General features: G+C 47.7%; 1 protein-coding gene across 5 annotated transcripts; it reads left to right on the forward strand.

Annotated features, from left to right (window-relative positions):
* Positions 1–5,726: 5,726 nt before the first annotated feature.
* Positions 5,727–19,210, forward strand: CAPG (capping actin protein, gelsolin like). 5 transcript variants are annotated; one of them, XM_011369837.2, is made up of 11 exons: positions 5,728–5,895; positions 6,726–6,781; positions 11,751–11,786; positions 11,961–12,133; positions 12,222–12,376; positions 12,558–12,725; positions 14,884–15,033; positions 15,231–15,323; positions 16,257–16,389; positions 18,354–18,442; positions 19,029–19,210. In XM_011369837.2, exons 3-11 carry the CDS (start codon positions 11,764–11,766, stop codon positions 19,092–19,094), a joined length of 1,050 nt encoding a protein of 349 aa, XP_011368139.1. In that variant the 5' UTR covers positions 5,728–5,895; positions 6,726–6,781; positions 11,751–11,763; the 3' UTR covers positions 19,095–19,210. The 5 variants fall into 5 exon arrangements, with proteins under 5 accessions (XP_011368141.1, XP_011368139.1, XP_011368140.1 ...); XM_011369838.2 differs by lacking the exon at positions 5,728–5,895 and adding an exon at positions 5,931–6,167 and having other exon boundaries at positions 6,730–6,781; XM_011369839.2 differs by lacking the exon at positions 6,726–6,781 and having other exon boundaries at positions 5,727–5,895.
* Positions 19,211–19,357: the final 147 nt, after the last annotated feature.

Below are 19,357 nucleotides of genomic sequence, written 5' to 3' on the forward strand. Positions count from 1 at the left end.
GCCTGGAGGACCACCAGCACAGGTTTATCACCTGTTATTGATGCAAAAACTTTACTTCGAAAATCGGCAGAAATCTGTGAAGTCCTATAAATATGCAAGATTTAAAAAATATGTATAAACAATATTGACAAAAATTCAACCACAATTCCACTGTACATGGAAGCTGTTATTAAAACAATGAATTTGTTTAGAATTTTTAAATGCTAGTTTTAACACACTTTTATTAAAAATATTCATGTGCTAAAGATGTCTCTGCTAAAATGGGAATCTTGCAGTTGCATCAGGATGCGTAACCAGTGTAGGTGCAGGTACTTCCATGTACAGAATATGTTTGTTCCTGAGTAGCCCCCAAGGTAGGTGCACCTTATCTTTAAACACATTCCCTGTAATGACCTAATAACACTACCCTGTGGCTTTAACTGCACCCTGCTGGCTGGACCTTCAGGCAGCAAAGAAAGGCATTAAATGGCTTCTGGCACATCATGGGCAAGTAACACAGGCTCTTACTGATTCAAGAGTCTGGTGCTAAGCCCTGGAATGCCGAAGCTCTCTGTAGCAGGAGAGAATAGGCTCTTATTAAAGAGTCCAGACACTGGGGCAACGGCTGTCTCCAAGTTTCTATGGTATCTATCTTTCACGTCCAGGGGCAGAGGCTACTCAACAAAAGGCTAGTCGTCTTAACAGAAATACTTGGAAAGCCTTTGAGAACTTCCTAGGCAAAAATAGGCAAACTTAGAGACCACCTGACCAGTTAATATGACCCCCACTCCCACTACCAAGGGAATCTGAGCAATCTACTTGGAATATCCTTTTTGGAGTTGTTTCTAACTGTGTCAAGATCAAATGAACTATTTCTAGGAAGTCGCTGGTCTTGACCTAAGTAGAGAATAAAATCTCACGGACATTACAGGGTCCTGGCTACACCTTAATAAACTAGGGTTTTTCTTATCAACCTTGATGGTCAGGGACGCAGCAGTATATGATCAGATCAGAGAGTGTAAAGCTGAAAATGGGGTTGGAGACACAAAGTTCAGTGTGTTTCTGGCCGCTGTGGTGTCACTGCTCCCAATACAGGTGTAACCTGAATCCCCACTTGGGAGCCAGAAATCAGCTGAGAAGAAGCCTCTGGAGAGAGCCTGACCCGGCCCCAGAGGGTGAATGAAGTAAGGCCTCAGCACAGCTCATCCCACCGAGCAGGCTGGACACCTGAGTTCTTGACTTGCACCGAAGGGTTTGGGTAAGTCCCTTCTGTAGAGCCACAGAGGATCTCTGGGTAACCTGGGAAGTTAGGACAAGAGTTCTGGCACTTGACTGTAGGTGCGAGCAGATCACTTTAAGAGAGAGCATATTGAACGAGAGTGCCCTGGTTATAACTTCCTAGCAGCCTCTCAGCCTTATCTGGCATTGCCATGTAAAGTCGATACCTGGGCTCAGGGCACTGAGAGCGGTCAGACCTAAAACCCAGGATACAGAGGATCCAAGCCTTCCCAGGGCTTCTCCCAGCGAAGGCACCCAGTGACCTTAAACGGTTCAGTCAGGGTCGAGAATGCTCCTTTCAGGAAAAGGGAGTTCGCTCCAGGAGATGGAAGGGCTGCGTCCCTCCCAGGTGACTGGCCCAAACCCCCACCCGCCACGCCCTTCCCCGGCAGCCCCAGCCTTGTTGGGAGGGCGGGGCGGGGTTCAGGTTCATGAAGGAGGGCTCGGGCCGGCGACCCCACGGCCAAGCAGTGTGTGCAAGAGCGGGGAGTCGGCTTTGCGGGGAGGCAACCACTAATCTACTTTCTATAGATTTGCCTATTCTACATATTTCATATAAATGAAATCATATAATATGTATTTTGTGCCTGGATTATTTCACATAGTGTGATGTTTAAAAATTCATCTAGGTTGTAGCATGTATCAGTACTCTGTACTATTTTTGCAACTTCTTTTGAGTCTGTATTAAAAAAAACACACACACAAGGTATCTAGAGAGTGAGCAGAGGTACATGTGAAAGGACTCACAGCTGGCACTAGCATTCAATACTGAGAGCAGGGTGGGCCTTGGGAGAGGAGAAGGAAGAACAGAGCTTGGCAGTGGGGAGGGACCCAACTCAGCCCAGCTCCACCTCAGGAGGCTGTGGGAAGTGAGTGCTGGGGGTGGGGGAGAGGTATGGTGTCCCACCTCCTGGCTCCCAACCCATTCTCTGCCACTTACTAAGGGAATCCCTGAGCAAGTTGTTTTGACTTCGCTTTTCTTCCATCTTTTCATCTGTAAAATGATAAGATGATCTACTTTAGAGGGTAAATGGGAAAAAATTATATAAAGGACAGTGCCTGGCATATAGTGCCAGCACTCAATAGTGTTAGCTCCTATGACCTTACAGTAGTGATGAACATTCAGTGTGACCCTGGCTTTAAGAAGTAAACTTGTCCTCTTGTGTCCTTCCTGGGGACGAGTCCCTCCTGCCCCAATGACACAGCACCCTTCTCCACCATCACAGTGCTCCACCTGTGCTCCTGACCTGCTCATTCATACTGCACTGGACAGTCCCACTTTTCCAAGAAGTTACCAAGGAATTCCAAAGTATCACTGTCCAGTAATATAGGGAGGAGGTAAGAGAACTAAAATGTTAAATCAAACTACATTCAGAGATGGCAATATGCCGATCACCTTGTAGCTAGGCCAGGAGGACACCTGCAGAACAAAGGAAGATTTCTGCTGGGATTGCTAACAACCCATTCCCCACACTCTGAAGGGGGAAAAAAAAAAACAGGAAAAACAGAGTCTTTTAGTGGCTGCCCTACGCAAATAAAATCATTCACTCCCTATGGCTAAAACCATAGGGAACCTATGGATTAAAGGCTGGGAACTGTCAGCAGATCTTTCACAGCTACATATTGTTACTTGTTCTCCCTACATACTCTTCCCCTTCTCCTTCCTCACTGTATGTCTATATTAAAGGAAATGGGTAAACAAAATCTTTATAACTCACTGGAACTAAAGAATGATATATAAACTGAATTCCAGGAACACTCAGGGTCCCTCTCAGTGTTTTTCTCACTCTCAGTGTCTTTCTCTCTGTCCCTCTCGCTGTCTTTCTCTAGGTACTCTTTACTCTGTCTCTCTCACTGTCCTCGTCTCTCTTAGGCTTTCTCACTCTGTGCCTGTGAGAGGAGACCATATCTGTCTGTTACCCCTTTTCTAATAAACTTCCCTTTGACTCTAACTTTGGCATGTGTGTTGAATTCTTTCCACACTCTCTGCCAAAGGACCTTCTTCTTCTCTCGGTCTCCTCCCAACTCGGGGAAATCCTGCATTACCAGAATGCCTCCGAGCACCCAGCAGTGATTAAAAACAAAACAAAACAGAACAACAAACAAACAAAAACCTTTCAAATCTTGAGCTTTATGCAGGAAATACGGCCACCCAGACCCCTGGCCATTCCTCAGAACTGGCTGAAATGATCTAGAAAAATTCATTGCAGATCAGATTTAAAGGTTAGAAGCATGAGTTAACACCTTCGAAGGAATATTCTGGGAAATTTTTTAGGTATTGCAACAGATCCCTGAAGTATCGCAGGTTGAGGAAATTTAACACCTCTACCTGAGCTGCGCCTCTAGACTGGAGTCAGAGGAACCAGAAGGGACTTTCCTTGTCTGGTGTCTGCATTTTACTGGGAAACTGAGATAGGGTAGTTAGAAGTCGTCTAGGGAACTCACTTAGGGAGAATCCTTTGCAATTTCAGGAAATTCTTAGCCCTGGAAATCAGTGCATAACATAGCCCAGGTCCATGGACACAGAAGCAGAAAGCTTCTTAGGCGTCCTTAGACCTTGGCTGCAGCCCAAGCAGCCAAGCCCGGAAGTCAATGTCTGATGCCTCTCTCTCCCGGTTTCTTTCAGCCAGATGTTTGTCCTAGAAGTAGGAGTTTATTAATAATAATGGTCACAGTGACGTAGGGAGGAGGCAAGAGAACTAAAATGTTAAATCAAGTTATATTCAGAGACTGTAATATGCCGATCAGCCCTGCAGACAGACTAAGAGGAAAACTGCAGAACGAAGAAAGATTTCTGTTGGGATTGCTAACAACCTATTTTCCCACACTGTGAATGGAAAACAGGAAAACAGAGTCTCTGAGTGGTTGCCATACACAAAATAAAATCATTCGTTCACTATGACTAAACGCATGGGGGACCTATGGATCAAAGGCTGGGAATTGCCAGCAGGCCTTTCACGCCACATATTCTTACCTTTTCACGCTACACATTTATCCTTCCTCACTGTATACCTGTATCATCAGAGGAAAATGGGTGAACAAAGTCTTTAACCTGTAATTCACAGAAATTAAATAATAATATGTGAATTGAATTCCCTGAGTGTTGGGGTCCCTCTCAAGTGTCTTTACTCTGTCTCTCACTGTCCTTGTCTCACTTTTATCTCTGTCCCTCTGAGTCTCTCTTAGGCTCTCTCACTCTGCCTCTGAGAGGAGACCATGTTCTGTGTATGGAGCGTTACCTCTTCACTAATAAATTTTCCTTTTGATTAACTTTAATGGAGTTTGAAGTCTTTCCTGTGCTCAACCAAGAACCCTTTTTTTCTCTCAGTGCAGGGCTTCAGTTTCTCCCCCTCTCTGGAGAATTTGCCCTGTTCTGCATCAACAGCACTTTACATGTGTCCAGGCCTTTTTTCAAAGAGCCTACCATAGATTGTCTCATTAGGTCCCTACGATTCCCCAAGGTAGCAGGGCTGGGATATTGTCTTTGTTGCATGGGCAAGGAACCTGTTTAAGCAACTTTCCCAAGGCGACAGGGGCCAGAGCAGTAGCAGAATGTGGGCATTTTGCTCTCTAATCTGTTAAAACAGCAATAAAAATTTTTTGAGGGGAGATGGTCTTTTACCTGCTGAGTGTTCTGCTCGGTGCTGGGGGGGTCACAAGGAGACCTGACATGGTCCCTGTGAAGAGGCACACATATCGTAGACAATAAAAAGTGGTGGCCAGGGAACTTTCTGGGAGTGGTGGTGGTAGAAGTGTTTTATATCTTGGTAGGGATGTGAGTTACATGGGTGTTTACATATGTCAAAACATCCAATTGTACACTTATAATTCATGCATTTTACTGTCAATTTTACCAAAAAAAAAAAAAATGTAGAAAATGGGAATGCTCTGAAAGGACTATGCCTAGCAAGGTCTTAGTGGCTGTCACAGAAGCAGGGCCGACTAGGTTGCCCATGGATACAATTCCACCTTTGTTTGTGGGGTGTGGCTGGCAGGTTTTCCCCTGCAGGCTGTAGACCCAGATGGCCCAGTGGCCGTTGATGCCCAGAGCATCCGGGGAGCACTGAGGATCACCGTAGGTTGTATAGAAGGGATATATATAAGCTGGGTTTGCAGGCAAGTAGTTGGCCAGAGGAGGGAAGACAAGGGGAGGAAGAAGGGTGGTCTCTAAGCATTCCTCCGTGGACTGTGGTTGCCCAGCATCACCCACATGGAAAAGGGTAGAACCAGGTTTTGGATTCCTTCCCTTATCCCAGTATCTATGAGTGGGAAAAACTCATGCTGGTTGGAAATTTTGAAGCTGCTTCCCAAGAAAGGAAAACGTCCTCTTACCACCGTGTCAAGGAGCCGGGGCCCTGATGCCTTTTGTCAGCTGACATCTTGTGGGTTTTACCCGCTGCTCTCGGCTCTCCCCATTTCGGAGCCAGGGTGGAAGTGCGGATCATTTGCCGTCCCACTCACTTGGGAACGCTCAGCCTCCCGGTGCAGACACGGGCTGGCCAGTTTTCAGAGGCGCCCCCGGGCAGCTCAGGCTGGCGGGTTCCGCCCTCTGACTCACTCGCTGGGCATCCAGTAGCTCACATCGGGGGCGACCGGCAGCAGAGACGCAGCCTCAGCAACCCTGCTAGACGTTTCCAGGCAAGTAGCGCTTTGGTGTCTGACCGCCCCAGCGCCCGGGCGCCCCTTTGGGAGTCGGAGAGGCTAGGCTGCTCCAGAGCCGCCTCCTTCCCGCGCCCCGCTCCCCGCTCTCCTCTTTGGGGCGCCCCGCGTGTCTAATCACGTCTCCTGGCTTACTATAAGGAGGGGCGGGAGAAGGCGGGTCCGTGCTAACGAAAGCTTTCTTTTACTTCGTTTGGGACAAACTCTGAGCATTCCTGCTGGGGGAGATCGGATAGGGAGGAAAAATATAAGTCTAGTAAGAACAAGTTTTAGGATCTTGATACCGGATAATGTCGTTAACGTGCGCATTGTTTTAGTTACAAGGTGTTGGAGACTTCCAAGCTGAGTGACTGGCTCTGTTTCGCTCTTAATTTGCATACCTCTTTTTTTTTTTCCCCCCCTTGTGGTGACGGGGCCACCTTTAGCCAGGTGAGACTTAAGTGTGGAGAACAGTGATTCCTTCCCATACATCCTTGTGCCCTGGGTAGGTGCACAGAGGCGGGGACCTAAGAGCCACCCAGGTTCTGCTCCCGAGCACACCAGAGTCTTTGAACCCCCTGGGGTGGGAGTGGGGGCGGGGCGAGGAGGAGCGATTGTAGTTTTAACTGCATCCCCCCTGCACCGCACCACCGGCTGGAGGACGGGGCAGCAGCCTTGCTTCCAGAGATTCTGGGCCCATTTACTGGGGTCCCCTTAGTAAATTCTCAGAGTTGGGAAAAGAAGGGAATCTAGGATTATTAAGCATCTATTATTTGCTCATTGTACGGTTTTATTTAATCTTCACATTTATCTTTATGCTTGTTTTACAGATAGAGCACAGGGAGGCTCCAGGAAGTTAAGTCACTTATCAAAGGAAGCACAGCCAGTGAGTAGCCAAATTGTCCAACTCTTTCCACTCTATTAGTTTATCCGCCCAATCGCTGGTTGTGGTGGGACAAGGCCCTGCTGGGGCTCTAGCCCAGATTACCCTATTTTTAAGGCCAGCAGTTTGTCTATGGAGACACTCAGATGCCAGCTAGAGTTTGCGTTTTTTGAAGAGAATGTTCATTTCTCATCATGCTCTGGTTCAGAAATTTTAACATGGATTGATTTAGTTCCAATGTGCACACTGTTGCCCCCTGGGTGGGGCCTTGACCCAGGAGGCTGAATTTTATCTTTAACTCACCTGCTGACCAGCCCTGGGCCAGGGCAGGTCTGTGTCCAGGACAGATGGGCCAGTCTTGGCCAAGGAGCCACCCACATGTGTGTGGGGGAAAGGTACAGGGAAGCGTCATGACTGGGTGCTCACTTTTTCCTGGAGCCACATGGACTCCACTTCATCCTCCTTCATGGATTCAGAAGGGAATGGAAGTTTCCCTTGCTCTGCCTCCTGCTCCCTGTGAGACTGGGCAAGTCATTAGGGCCTCTCAGGGCCTCAGTTTCCTCCTCTGGAAAGTGAGCAAGCAGGTTGGAGCAGACTAGTTCTAGGGTCCTATGATGTGAGGTAGGCAATATGGTTTGAGCCAGAACCACACTTAGTTGTTGCTGTCCCTCAGAGGGCTTGGTGTGACAGTAAAGACTGACAGTAAAGATGTGGTGAATGGATGAGAAACTGACCAAGCATAGACTTGAAAGGCCTCAGGCATGCAGGACACAGTATAGAACCAATACAGAATGTTTGATGACCCCAGCGACTCCTTCAGAACTGAGCTTTCAAATAAATCAAATATCTGCATTCAGAGCAAGGAAAAAGAGCAGTCTGGGGAGGAGGAAAAAGTCACTGAAGAAGTAGTGGCCCCACCCAGGAAAAGTGACTAACTCTGCATGGGCTGGGGCTGGGCAGACACACTGCCCTAAGCTGGTGGTGAGTGGGGAACAGGGCCTGTGGCAGCTTTTCTGTCTTTGTGTGGCTCTCCTCGCAGGCAGGTCACAGATTCAGATGCTGACTCTGGGGGAGGGGCCAGCAGCTGGCTAAGGCCAGTAGGGAGGAGGGGGCTGGGGTAGACTTTTAGCCTCCCTGTAGGTGCCTCTTAGGAGCCAGCCTGGCCTCAGCACAGGCTGGAGATGGAGCAGGGGTGTGGCAGGTGGGTGGGGCACCGCGGGAGGAGTCAGAGGGAAGTGAGAGGCTGGGTGGGGCAGGCTGTGGGGGAAGCAGAGCCTGGCAAGCAAAAGAAGAAGCAGAAGCAGAAGCAGAGCTGTGTAACGGTGAGAGTGGGCTTGGTGTTGGCTGTCTGAGACCCTCTTAGGTGGGCAGATGAGGGCCGGCTGCCATGATCTGGAAAGAGACTCATATTTCTGGAAGCTGCTTTGTCCAGGACCAAGTCTGGCAGCCCACTGTCCTGGCAGCTCTCCACCAGGCTATGGGTACATTATCTGATGGGAGCCTCTCAGCACCCAGGGTTGATGGGGTTGTCATCATGATATTGACAAGGAACTCCTGGGTTGGGGCTTGTCCTGGCGTGTGAGAGGTGATGCCCAACCTCCTGACAGAGGCCATTACACCTGGACTCCTGAAAGCCCTCAGCCAGCCCGGAAGTGCATTCAGATTTGAAGAAACTTATTCCTAAGACAAGACAGTGGTGTGACTATAGATAGGTGGGCTGGAGTGGTTGGGGGAGGGGTCAGAGCATGCCTAGCATTTGAATTCCAGTCTATTATTTTGCACATTAAACAACACCTTCGCTGAGGGTCTGGCCAGCTGCCTGGGGTACAGTTGGGACTGAGAGGTGAAGGTGCAACAGGGGAAGGGGAGGCGGCTGACTTGGTGTCAGGGAAAAGAGTCCCTGATGAAGCCTCCGGATCCAGCTCTCTAAATGCCCTTGTTTCGGACTGGGAGGATCTGGTGCCCTTTCTGTTGTTGACACTCACCCTTCTACCTTTTTGGGGGAGAGGGGTAGGGGCTGTTTCATTTCACAACTAGAGACAAACAGGGACTGTGAGGTGAAGGGACTTGTTAGGGATCAATGGCATCAGGGCCTAAGGAGAGCTAAGATAGCACCTACCAGAGGACTTTTGCCATTTTGACAGCCTTCAAGCATTGCCTTAAAGGTACCCATATTAGCAGAGTTCCCCCCAACCCTGGCCCTAGTACATCCTCAAAGACAAGCTCCTGGGCACACTACTCCCCACAACCTCCCCTCCCCGAACCCCACCTCCCATCTACTGACTGGATTTCTAGCCCCATCTGCTTTCTGCCTTGGGGCTGCTCTAGCCTGTCTGCTCTAGCTCCAGACTGTTGAAATTCTGCTCTCTCAAGCTCCATCTGATCTACTCATTGGAGCCCAGCAAGTCCAGTTAATCAAATGCATTTTCTGAGCACCTGCAGTGTGACAGGCACGGTGTGAGGTTCCAACTAGATTCAGAGAGGCAAAATACAGTCCCTGCCCCAAAGGCCCTTATAGTCTAGTAGGGAAGATGGGCAGGCCCATAACTCACCATACTATGGCAGAGTGGGAAAAAGCAAAGGCTGTAACGTGGAGGTGAGGAAGAGGCTGCCTTGTGAGATCAGATGATAGTAATGCTCAGGCAAGTATGAGACCGTGTTCTGGACAGTTAACTGGCAGCATCAGAAACTGGAACATACATTCAAAGTGCCAACACACAGGCTCCACTCTGGACCTGTGGAATACAAATCTCCAGGCTGGAGTTTGGGCATCCGTGTTTTTATAAAATCATGAGGTAATTATAACAGGAGCCAGGGCAGAGCGCCAGAGTGATGATGGAGCAGGCAGCCAAAACCCTTTCATCAAAACCTTACAGTGGCTCTTGCCTGCTCGGAGCCCCGCCATGTGAGCTGCCTGCTTTTGGGTTAGGGTCTGAGCTCTCTGATCAGTAACAGAATGAAAAATAGTAAAGCTGACAGTTGGCCCTTTTGTTCACATTCTCTCTCTTCCCTTGAGCTCTCCCCACTTTCTTGGGCTAGGGGCAGCCACCTCACCACTTCAGACCTGAGTCACAGGCTGGGCTGCCTGTGGTAGGGGATGTGGGCACAGCATGTGATCCTCTGTGGGTTGGAGAAATGTTAAAGTTTCCTTCCTCCAAACTTCCCCCTCACTGCCTCCCCTCTTTGGGGAAATGTGGTTCCAAAAAGTGTCTTCAGCTATGTTGTAAGTTAGGCATGGAAAAGGAAAGTCATAATTCACATTGTTTCCTACAACCACTAGTCCTGCTTCTCAGACTCAAAACATCCATCTCCCAAAGATTTTTCTTTGCCCTTCCTGCTTGCCCAGCCCCCAAGAGTCCACTAATGGTTCCAGTTTGCCTCTTCAGTCTGAAATTCCTAGGCCCTTATCCTACATCACTAGGGCTCACCTTGCAAAAATGCCTGGATTGGCCCTTACGAAAGGATTCGCCTTGCATGAATTGTGTTGCAGTGCTTGCTGGTGTCAACTCTGAAGTTTAAGTGTTTGCCTTTAGCATTTTTCTCCCTGAATAACTTTTGTCCGAAAAAAGTTGCCGTCGCTAACCAACAGAATAAAGGTGAGGTTCATCATCCTGGCATGTGAGAGGAGCTGGGTATACAGAAATGATAGCCGATGCCTGGGAATGGGTGAAATTCCCTGAGAAAGGGGTTTAGAATTAGAGAAGGTACTAAGTTTAATGTAAGCTGTTCAGTTTTTTGTTTTTCTTATTTTTGGTAGATGCTTTTTATCAGGTTAATGAAGTTTGCCGAAAGTTTTTTTAAAAATCAGGAATGGATGTAGAATTTTGCTTAAATGCTTTTTCTGCATCTACTGAGATCAAAATAGTTAATTGGATGGATTACTTTGATTTTCAGATGTTAAACCAGCCTGTATTCCTGGGATAAACCCTTATTTAGTCATATGTTTTATCCTTTTTATATATTATTGAATTCCATATGCTAAAATTTTGTTACTATTTTTTGTCTGTGTTCATAAGTGATATTGGTATAATTTTCTTTTTTATAATATATTTATCTGGTTTTATATCAGGATGATGCTGGCAGCATAAGACAAATTGAAAATGTTCTCTTCTATTTTCTGGAAGAATTTGTATAGAATTGGTACTATGTCTCGGAATTTTTTGGGGGGGAGGGGTTAGGGCTTTTTAAGTACAAATTCAATTTCTTTAATAGATATTAGAACTATCAGGTAATCTGTTTCTTCTTGAGTGAACTTTCCTAATTTGTATCCTTCAAGGAATTTGTCTCTTTCATATAAGTTGTTGAATATATCATCATAAAGTTTTTGTAATATTCTCATTATCCGTTTTATATCTGTAGAATCCGCAGTGATGTCGCCTCTCTGGGAATTTGTATCCTTTCTTTTTCCTAATCAGTTTGTCTAAAGGTTCATGAGTTTTACTGATTTTTTCCGAAAACCAGTTTCCGTGATTTTTCTCTTTCTCTTTTTTTTTGGTTTTCTGTTAATGTCTATTCTTATTTTTATTATTTATGTTCTTTTGACTATTTTGGGTTTAGTATGCTTTTCCTTTTTTTATGGTAGAAATTTAAGTCATCAATCTTAGACTTTTCTAATATAAGCAGTTATTGCTTAGAGAACTGTATTCTAGCCTCATGCAATGTCCAGAGCTAGGGGTCTGGAAGCAGAATAGAAGTGTGGCCGAGAGGTCACAGCAAGGGGAAGACACTGGCCCAGGAGCCACAGACCTGGTTTTCTCTAGCCACTCACTAGCTGTGTGACTTTGGACTTAGACTCTCTGAGTTTCAGTTTCTTTGCTAGCGTAATGGAGCCAGGGATAATCTCTTCTTGGGCTCTGGGAGATGAAGCAGCTGATGAACATGAAAACACTTAGCTACCTGGAAAGGCCTCTCCAGAGCAATGTGAAAGGTGGTTGTCATGACTTTTGAATAATGGCCTCTTCTGTCTTTCCAGACCCAGAGACAGCATGTACACGCCTATCCCTCAGAGGTAGGCTGTATACCTCATCCCATTTCACCCCTCCTCTCCTTCATTTCCAGGGGTTGCCCCTCACCCCAGCCCCCCTCAGCCCCACACCACAGTCCCCAGGCCTGCCCCCGGTCTCTCTGCTTGCGGCTACTCCTCCGGGACCCTGGCCATTGCCAACCTTCTCCCCTCCCGCAGCGGCTCTCCGTTCCCGGCCTCAGTGCAGGACCCTGGCCTGCATGTGTGGAGGGTGGAAAAGCTGAAGCCGGTGCCAGTGGCCCGTGAGAACCACGGCATCTTCTTCTCGGGGGACTCCTACCTAGTGCTGCACAATGGCCCGGACGAGCTCTCCCACCTGCACCTGTGGATTGGTAAGGGGCTGGGGGAAGGGAGGTATCTTGGGTCCCAGGGCTGGTATGGGTCTCACAGGCCTGGTCTTGGCCCCTCCTACCGCCCCAGGCCTGCAGTCGTCCAGGGATGAGCAGGGCGCCTGCGCTATGTTGGCCGTGCACCTCAACAGCCGGCTTGGGGAGAGGCCTGTGCAGCACCGAGAGGTGCAGGGCAACGAGTCCGACCTCTTCATGAGCTACTTCCCGAGGGGCCTCAAGTACCAGGTCAGCCTCCCACGCGGCTTCTCTCAGCTGCCCCACTTCCAGCTGGTTTTTACCCTGCAAAAGGCCCAGGTGCCCTTGGGGCGGGGTCCTCCCCACCTTTCCGCCTGTCTCCCAGTGGGCTGGGTTATGCAGGGCCCTGGGCCTCCCACCAGCCCACTCAGGCGGGCCATCTGGACTGCAGGAAGGTGGGGTGGAGTCAGCATTTCGCAAGACCTCCCCAGGGGCCACCCCAGCTGCCGTCAGGAAACTCTACCAGGTGAAGGGGTGGAAGAACATCCGTGCCACTGAGCGAGCACTGAGCTGGGACAGCTTCAACACCGGGGACTGCTTCATCCTGGACCTGGGCCAGGTAGGTAGGCGGGACAGGACTGAGCACTCTGTGTTGGCACCGTCTTTTAAAAGGGCAGGTTTTATGAACATGCATAAACTAGAAAGCAGGAGTGGAGCAAAATGATATCTTTAGATTAGGTTTCTTAAGTTTACCATCAATGTTAAAATAGATACAATCGATTTCTTGGTAACTGCTAATTCTTTTCCAACTCAGCGTATTAATTCAATTGATTAAAGTTTTATTAATGGTATACATGCTAAGGTAATTGTCGAGCTTCAAGAACTATCACAAAAAAAGTATAGTTATAAGTTAAATGTAGAAAACATCTTAATAAAATTGCTGATCTGAGTCAGACTTGGTGTGCTGTTATAGAAAAGTGGTGTAGAATATTTTGAAACCTATATGAAATCTTAATTTAAGAAGAGAGGTGGAGAACATTAAAAGCTGTGAAAGAAGCAAGTTTGGGTTTTTTTTAATAAATCTTTAAATTTAGGGAATTGATCTTGGTCTCAGTAAAGATATTTTAGTTCATAATTTATCATTTTAATGTACTAATTAACTTCTGATGATTTCTAATTATAATAACAATAGGCTGTGACTATCAATTCTCACCTTCATGCCACACATTAGAATTTGTCTAGCACTTAAAAATACCAAACAAAATTAACAAACTGCATTTCTCTTGGGGATTGACCAACTCGAAAGGCCCCTCAAGAAATGAGGCTTAAGTAGGAACATGTTGATCATATTATTTACTTAGGGCTCAATTATATTAACGTGAAATATATTGAAATATGTAGCATTATGACGTGTGTGAACGAATAACTTTAGAAAAGAGTAGATGAAACCTCACCTACCTGATAATAACAGTGGTTGGGGGAAGTAGGGAGGGGGAAAGGTTTGGGGATAGGTATAGGGGAATATTCAAAAGGGATTTTATTTGTAAAGTTTTAATTTTTTAAATAAAGAATCTACTCATATTACTTTGTATAATTAAAATTAACTTGAAAATTAAAAGAAAGTTATATTTTATACTTATAAAAAAATAATAAATAAATAAATAGGCAGGGACAAGGCAGCCAGTGGGGAGAGAGAGAAGCTGAGAAGCATGTATTCCAAGTGGGACCACTCTAGCCATTAGAAGCATCCTTGCATTCAGAAGGACAGAAACCTCCCTCTGCTTCCCAGCCATTGGCTCTAACACTGGGGCCCACCAGCTCCTTCTCTTACAGCCATTGTCACCCTGAGTTAGTTGCCTGCCAGACCATTCATTAATCTGTTCCCTCATTGGTTCACTCAGTGAATCTGTGATGCCTGCTCTGAGCCAGCATGGGGACCACAAATTGCTTGCCCTGAGGAGGCAATAAAGATGAGTCCGGCCTGTCATTTGCTGTAATCCATGGCGAGGTGTGTTGAGGGCTTTAGGAGAGGCAGCAATGTGGGGAGGGGCTCTCTAGCCTGAGCCGAAGCCATTGTCCCAGGAAGATGCCATTTGACTAGACCTTCACAAATGGGAAATGCCATTCCAAGCAAAGGGACAGGTGAGCTGAGGCACTAAGGTGAGGAAGAGTGCAGAAATGCACGTCAACAGCAGGGACAGGGTGGGAACAAGAGCCATGGGAGTGAAAATCGCTGAGGGTGAGAGCCAGGTCATGAGGAGACTGACTGAGGAGTCTGAACCAAGACTTATGCTGAAGACTTTGTGTAGGAAGATCAGCCCAAGAACTGTCTAGAGGGAAGTCTAGAAGCTGTGAGACAGAGGCAGGGGGGCCAGCTCTGGAGGAGTGATGAGGGGTGGGTTGCAGGTAGGATGCTGAAGGATAGCATTCACCCATTTGTTCATTCATTTATTCATTCATTCAGTCGATAAATATTTATTTTGTACTTAAATATGTGCCAGTCTCTGTTTTAGCACTGGGCATACAGCAGTGAGTAAAGCAAAGCAAAACAAAACACTCATGCCCTAATAAAGCTTACTTTCTAGTCAGGGGAGATAGATTATAAACAAGATAAAGATGTTGATATATATGCCAGTAAATGATGAGGAGAAAAATAGAGCAGGAGGGAGATAGGGACCAGGCAGAGAAACACTCCTACAGTGTCATTGTCACCATTCCCAGAGAAGCCTCGCTTCTCCTCCTGCCTCCTTTAACCTGGGCCTCCCACTTCCCTTTAGAACATCTTTGCCTGGTTTGGTGGAAAGTCCAACATCCTGGAGCGCAACAAGGCTCGGGACCTGGCCCTGGCCATCCGGGACAGTGAGCGGCAGGGCAAAGCCCAGGTGGAGATCGTCACTGATGGGGAGGAGCCTGCCGAGATGATCCAGGTAGAGGGGATGTTGGGGTGGGTGGCCTCTGCTTGGAAACTACCGAGAAAGGCGGTGATCAGCTGGGGGCATGAGGGTGGTCACTGGATAATTGGGCTGAGGGCACCTGGGGCACTGCACAGGGCCTGATAGGTTGGGAAGGTCTGGGACAGGTGCCCAGGAATCCCTGGAAACTTGGTCTGCCCTGACCCCTGCAGGTTCTGGGCCCCAAGCCCGCTCTGAAGGAGGGCAAACCTGAGGAAGACCTCACAGATGACTGGAGCAGTGCCCATGTTGCGGCTCTGTATAAGGTGGGCACTCTGGGTCTGCCCTGGGACCAGGCAGGGGGCGGGAGCCCGGGAGCCTGGGGCACCGGGGGCTGAAGGGAGAGAAGAGAGTGCAGTAGGAAGTTTGGGCTGGGCACCAGGGCGGTTTACTTGGGGCTAGGAGTGAGAGGAGGATGGGAGGTGGGTGGACGTCCGATGATTGCCACTTTATTTCCAGCCCATTCTTGGAGAAGATGTTGAGCTTTACTTTTTAATTCTTTGTATTTATTTGTAATTTGGAATCCACTTAATTTTCAAATGGAATCGGGGCCTTTGGGCTGCAGTGGTGAGGGTGATGTGAGGTGGGGAGGTTGCCTGTTAGTCAGTGCTTCCCTCCCTGTCCCCTGTCTGCTCCTTGGCCATTGGCGGGTAGGGGTGGTGGTGCAGGGTGGCAGCCTACTCCTTGGGTGGAGGTTAGGGCTGTGTTTTCGGGGGGAGAAGGGTGATCCAGCACTGCTCATCTGTTAACTTAAAAATAGAAAAGGCCTTTCTAAGTGAGAAGCAACAAGCATTTATTTGAGATCAAAAGAATAGCTATTCTGGACACATTGATTCAGGCAGAAGCCCAAATAGTGTTCTGATTAGGAGACAAAGATAATAGGTATTTATGAGAAATAGAAGGGGAACCGTTACATCAATAGAAGGAAGGCATTTCTGTTGGTGCAGATAACAAAGCGATGCTAATTCTAAAGAATGTTTTTAATTTTCTATCTGGTACCATCATATTTGCTCTCTTATCTTTGCAAATAGTTCTTTGGGACACAATGTTGCTTAGGCCCAGTCCAAAGGTAATTTTGTCCTGTTTGACATCCCAAAGTTTTGAGGTATAAGATGTGCAAGGCAGTACCTCTGAGATGGCTGCTCCAGCTCCATTTTAAAGTGGCTGCATTTATATTATTTTGACACATCTTCCCCCAGGTCTCTGATGCCACTGGACAAATGAACCTGACCAAGGTGGCTGACTCTACCCCCTTTGCCCTCGAGCTGCTGGTACCTGATGACTGTTTTGTGCTGGACAACGGGCTCTGTGGCAAGATCTACATCTGGAAGGGTACATGTAGCTTCTGCACTCCAGACTGAGACTTGTGCCTTCTCTGACCCTGGCAGGCTTCCCCTTGGAGGGCTCAGCCTACCTGGGTTCTTTCAAAAGACAGCCTCTGGGAGCCTGGATGCTCTAGACCTGACCTCCAGGCTGAGGGTTTTCTCTTGGCTGTTCCCACCCTCTAAATTCCAGGCAAACTTCCTGAAACTTTAGCATGCCTCAGAATCACCCAAGGGCCCAGGGCTTCTGAAAACAGATAGTGGGACCACGCCCCGCTCCAGATTCTGATTCACTATGTCTGGTGTTGAGCCTGAGGAATATTTACATATGTTACTGGCTCTTAGGCCTTGCTGCAGGTCCTGGGACCACATTTGTGGACACTGACACAGAGAACTCCTAGGTCACCCGGGCTGCTGAGACTGTTGATCCTGACATTCTGCCTTGTCGTGTGACAGAAATTGAGACAAATTAAATTTTGCTTTAAGCACTGGGTAGCAAACTGGTAGAACTTGTTTTTCCAAGAGATTGTGTTGGTTGGAAATAGAAACACTGTTGTGCAGAAGCCTGTTCCTTGGTTTGACTCCAAAATGTTGAAACAGAACTGCCGTAGGAGTGATACTGGGAGCTTCCTACCTTCTCCACACTTGTCTTTTCTTGAGCATGTCTTACCTCTCTGACCAGATTATAAACTCCTTGAAAGCAAGAGCCATATGTATCTAGCGTCTTGATGGTATAGTATTTGCTCAATAAATATCTGTGGGGTCAACCAAGGCCAAGAGAAATTCACAGCTCTAGCCTGGTCAGGAAGATGGAGACTTGTTAGCTGTTCAAAGGATGGTTGCTACTAGGCAATAATACTTTTGCTTTAGGAAAGGGCCTGGAGCAGCAAGCAGCCTGCTTTAGCTGCGTGACTTAATGGTTTTGTTCTGTTGTCTCTGAAAACAACTCAGTATCTTGTTAGGAACAGGATAAGGCCAGTTTAAGCTGGTTCTGTGGCTATAGCATTAATGAACAAAAATTCAACTGAGTAAATTTAAAGCTTTAAATTTAAAGTTCATGAATCAGGCTGCGTCCTATCTAGTAAACAGAAGGGATCTCAGAGGAGCTGTACGAAATGGAAGTCTTCTATAGGCAGAAAGAGAATGGGACAAGGAAGTGAAAAGAGTGGAATATTTCAGACAAGGTCACACTCCCTTAGGGGATTACAGGGGTCTTATGAGACGGATGACCTCACTAGTGTTGACTAGGAAATTCTAGACCAATTGGTTTTAAAATTCTGCTCCTGGGAGAGACTGAAACTGCAGTGAGGTTAGGTATTAAGTCTTGGTGGGTCTTACCACAAGAGACTCCATTTTGGGTCTGTTGTTTGTTTTAGCACTGGAGAGCCAACCACAGATCACGATTCTTGCCTTGGAAAAATGGTTTAGGCTGGAGCCCATTTTATGTAAAAAGGGAATGCCTACAGGAGGGAATGGATGACTCTGTCTCCCTTTTTATAAACTCTTAGTTAGCATAACTACTAGGCTGATGTCAGCTATCTGGCATTATGGGAGTAAGATTGGAGTAAATCACAGCCTTTTGTCCTATTCAGTTGTACAAAGAAAGCTTGATAAACAGAATGGTTGGCAGACATGAGAGGCGAGGGGTCCTGGGCCGAGACCACGGCTCTCACATCTGATGTCAGGAGAACACCAGTTCTTATGAATGTCCCTGGGGCCCTAGTCCGAGCAGAAGGTTTTGATGATTAGAGCGGACAGCAGTTATTGTCTGATTCGGAGCTACCACATTGGAAGAAGTCTCAAGGGCTTGACTTCATACCTCCAAAGAGCTCTTCAGCATTCTTAGCACCTCTTGGTCCATTTATTTTAAAGTTGCCTGCTAGTCTATGGACCCTCTTAAATTTTTCTTGAGATAAATGGGATGTGGGCTAGAGAAGGTCCTTGCTCTTTTTAAAAATCTCCTTAATGATGCAGGACGAAAAGCTAATGAGAAGGAGCGGCAGGCGGCCCTCCAAATGGCGGAGGATTTCATCTCCCGCATGTGGTACGCCCCAAACACTCAGGTGAGGAGATACCCCGTGCCCCAAGCCCTCCACTGCGGGCTCTTCCCATGGCCTCCTACTCCTCATACTGGATAAGAAGGGCAGGAAAGCCTCAGGCAAAGGCAAGAACAGTCAGGCCTCCCTACCAGACCTACTCAGTGGAGAAGCTCTTCTCATTCCTTTAAAATTTTAAAGTATGTATTATTTTCTGAGAGGTTGCAGGGCAGCACTCCCCTGGGAGCCCAGAGAGCCAGATGTACCTTTGGACAGCTTTTGTGCCTTCTCTGGGCCATTGTCCTTAGCTGGTATTGCCTCTTCTCATGCCAGCATGGTGACTCCACGTCATTCTAAGGGGTGCTGATAAGGCTCATCTATAACTGGTGCATCTATCAAACTGTGTACCTCCGTCCTTGAAGCATCAGTTTGCCCAGCCCATGTCCCTGTAATCTTTCTCATCTCTTAGCTTATCTGGAGAAGCACCCTCGGCCTGGATGGCATGTAGACTCAGGCCTGGTGCCCAATACCCTCCTCCATGGCTCCAGCCCTCCCTGGTAGAGGCAGAGGTGGCAACCTTGTGAGCAGGACTTCTCCCTTGCTGTCCCTACAGGTGGAGATTCTGCCCCAGGGCCGCGAGAGTCTCACCTTCAAGCTATTCTTCAAAGACTGGAAGTGAGAGTGGGCATCTCCCTGTGCCCACCTTCTGCCTGCTTGCTCCTCCTCCTCCTGCCTGGTCAGTTCTCAAGTGCGCCTGCTGGTGTTCAATAAAGGAGACAAGTGCCTTCCCCACTCTGCCTGCACTGCCTGCCCTGGGCTAATTCTCCCTGCCCTACCAGCTCACCTGGGCTCATTCCCATGCTGGGGTGGAGTAGGACACAGGTGACAATTCTGCCACTCTGAGGGGCCAGAACTGGCTTTGCATGATTGGGGTAGAGGGGT

Source organism: Pteropus vampyrus, unplaced genomic scaffold, assembly GCF_000151845.1.
Source record: "Pteropus vampyrus isolate Shadow unplaced genomic scaffold, Pvam_2.0 Scaffold156, whole genome shotgun sequence".
NCBI lineage: Eukaryota > Metazoa > Chordata > Mammalia > Chiroptera > Pteropodidae > Pteropus > Pteropus vampyrus.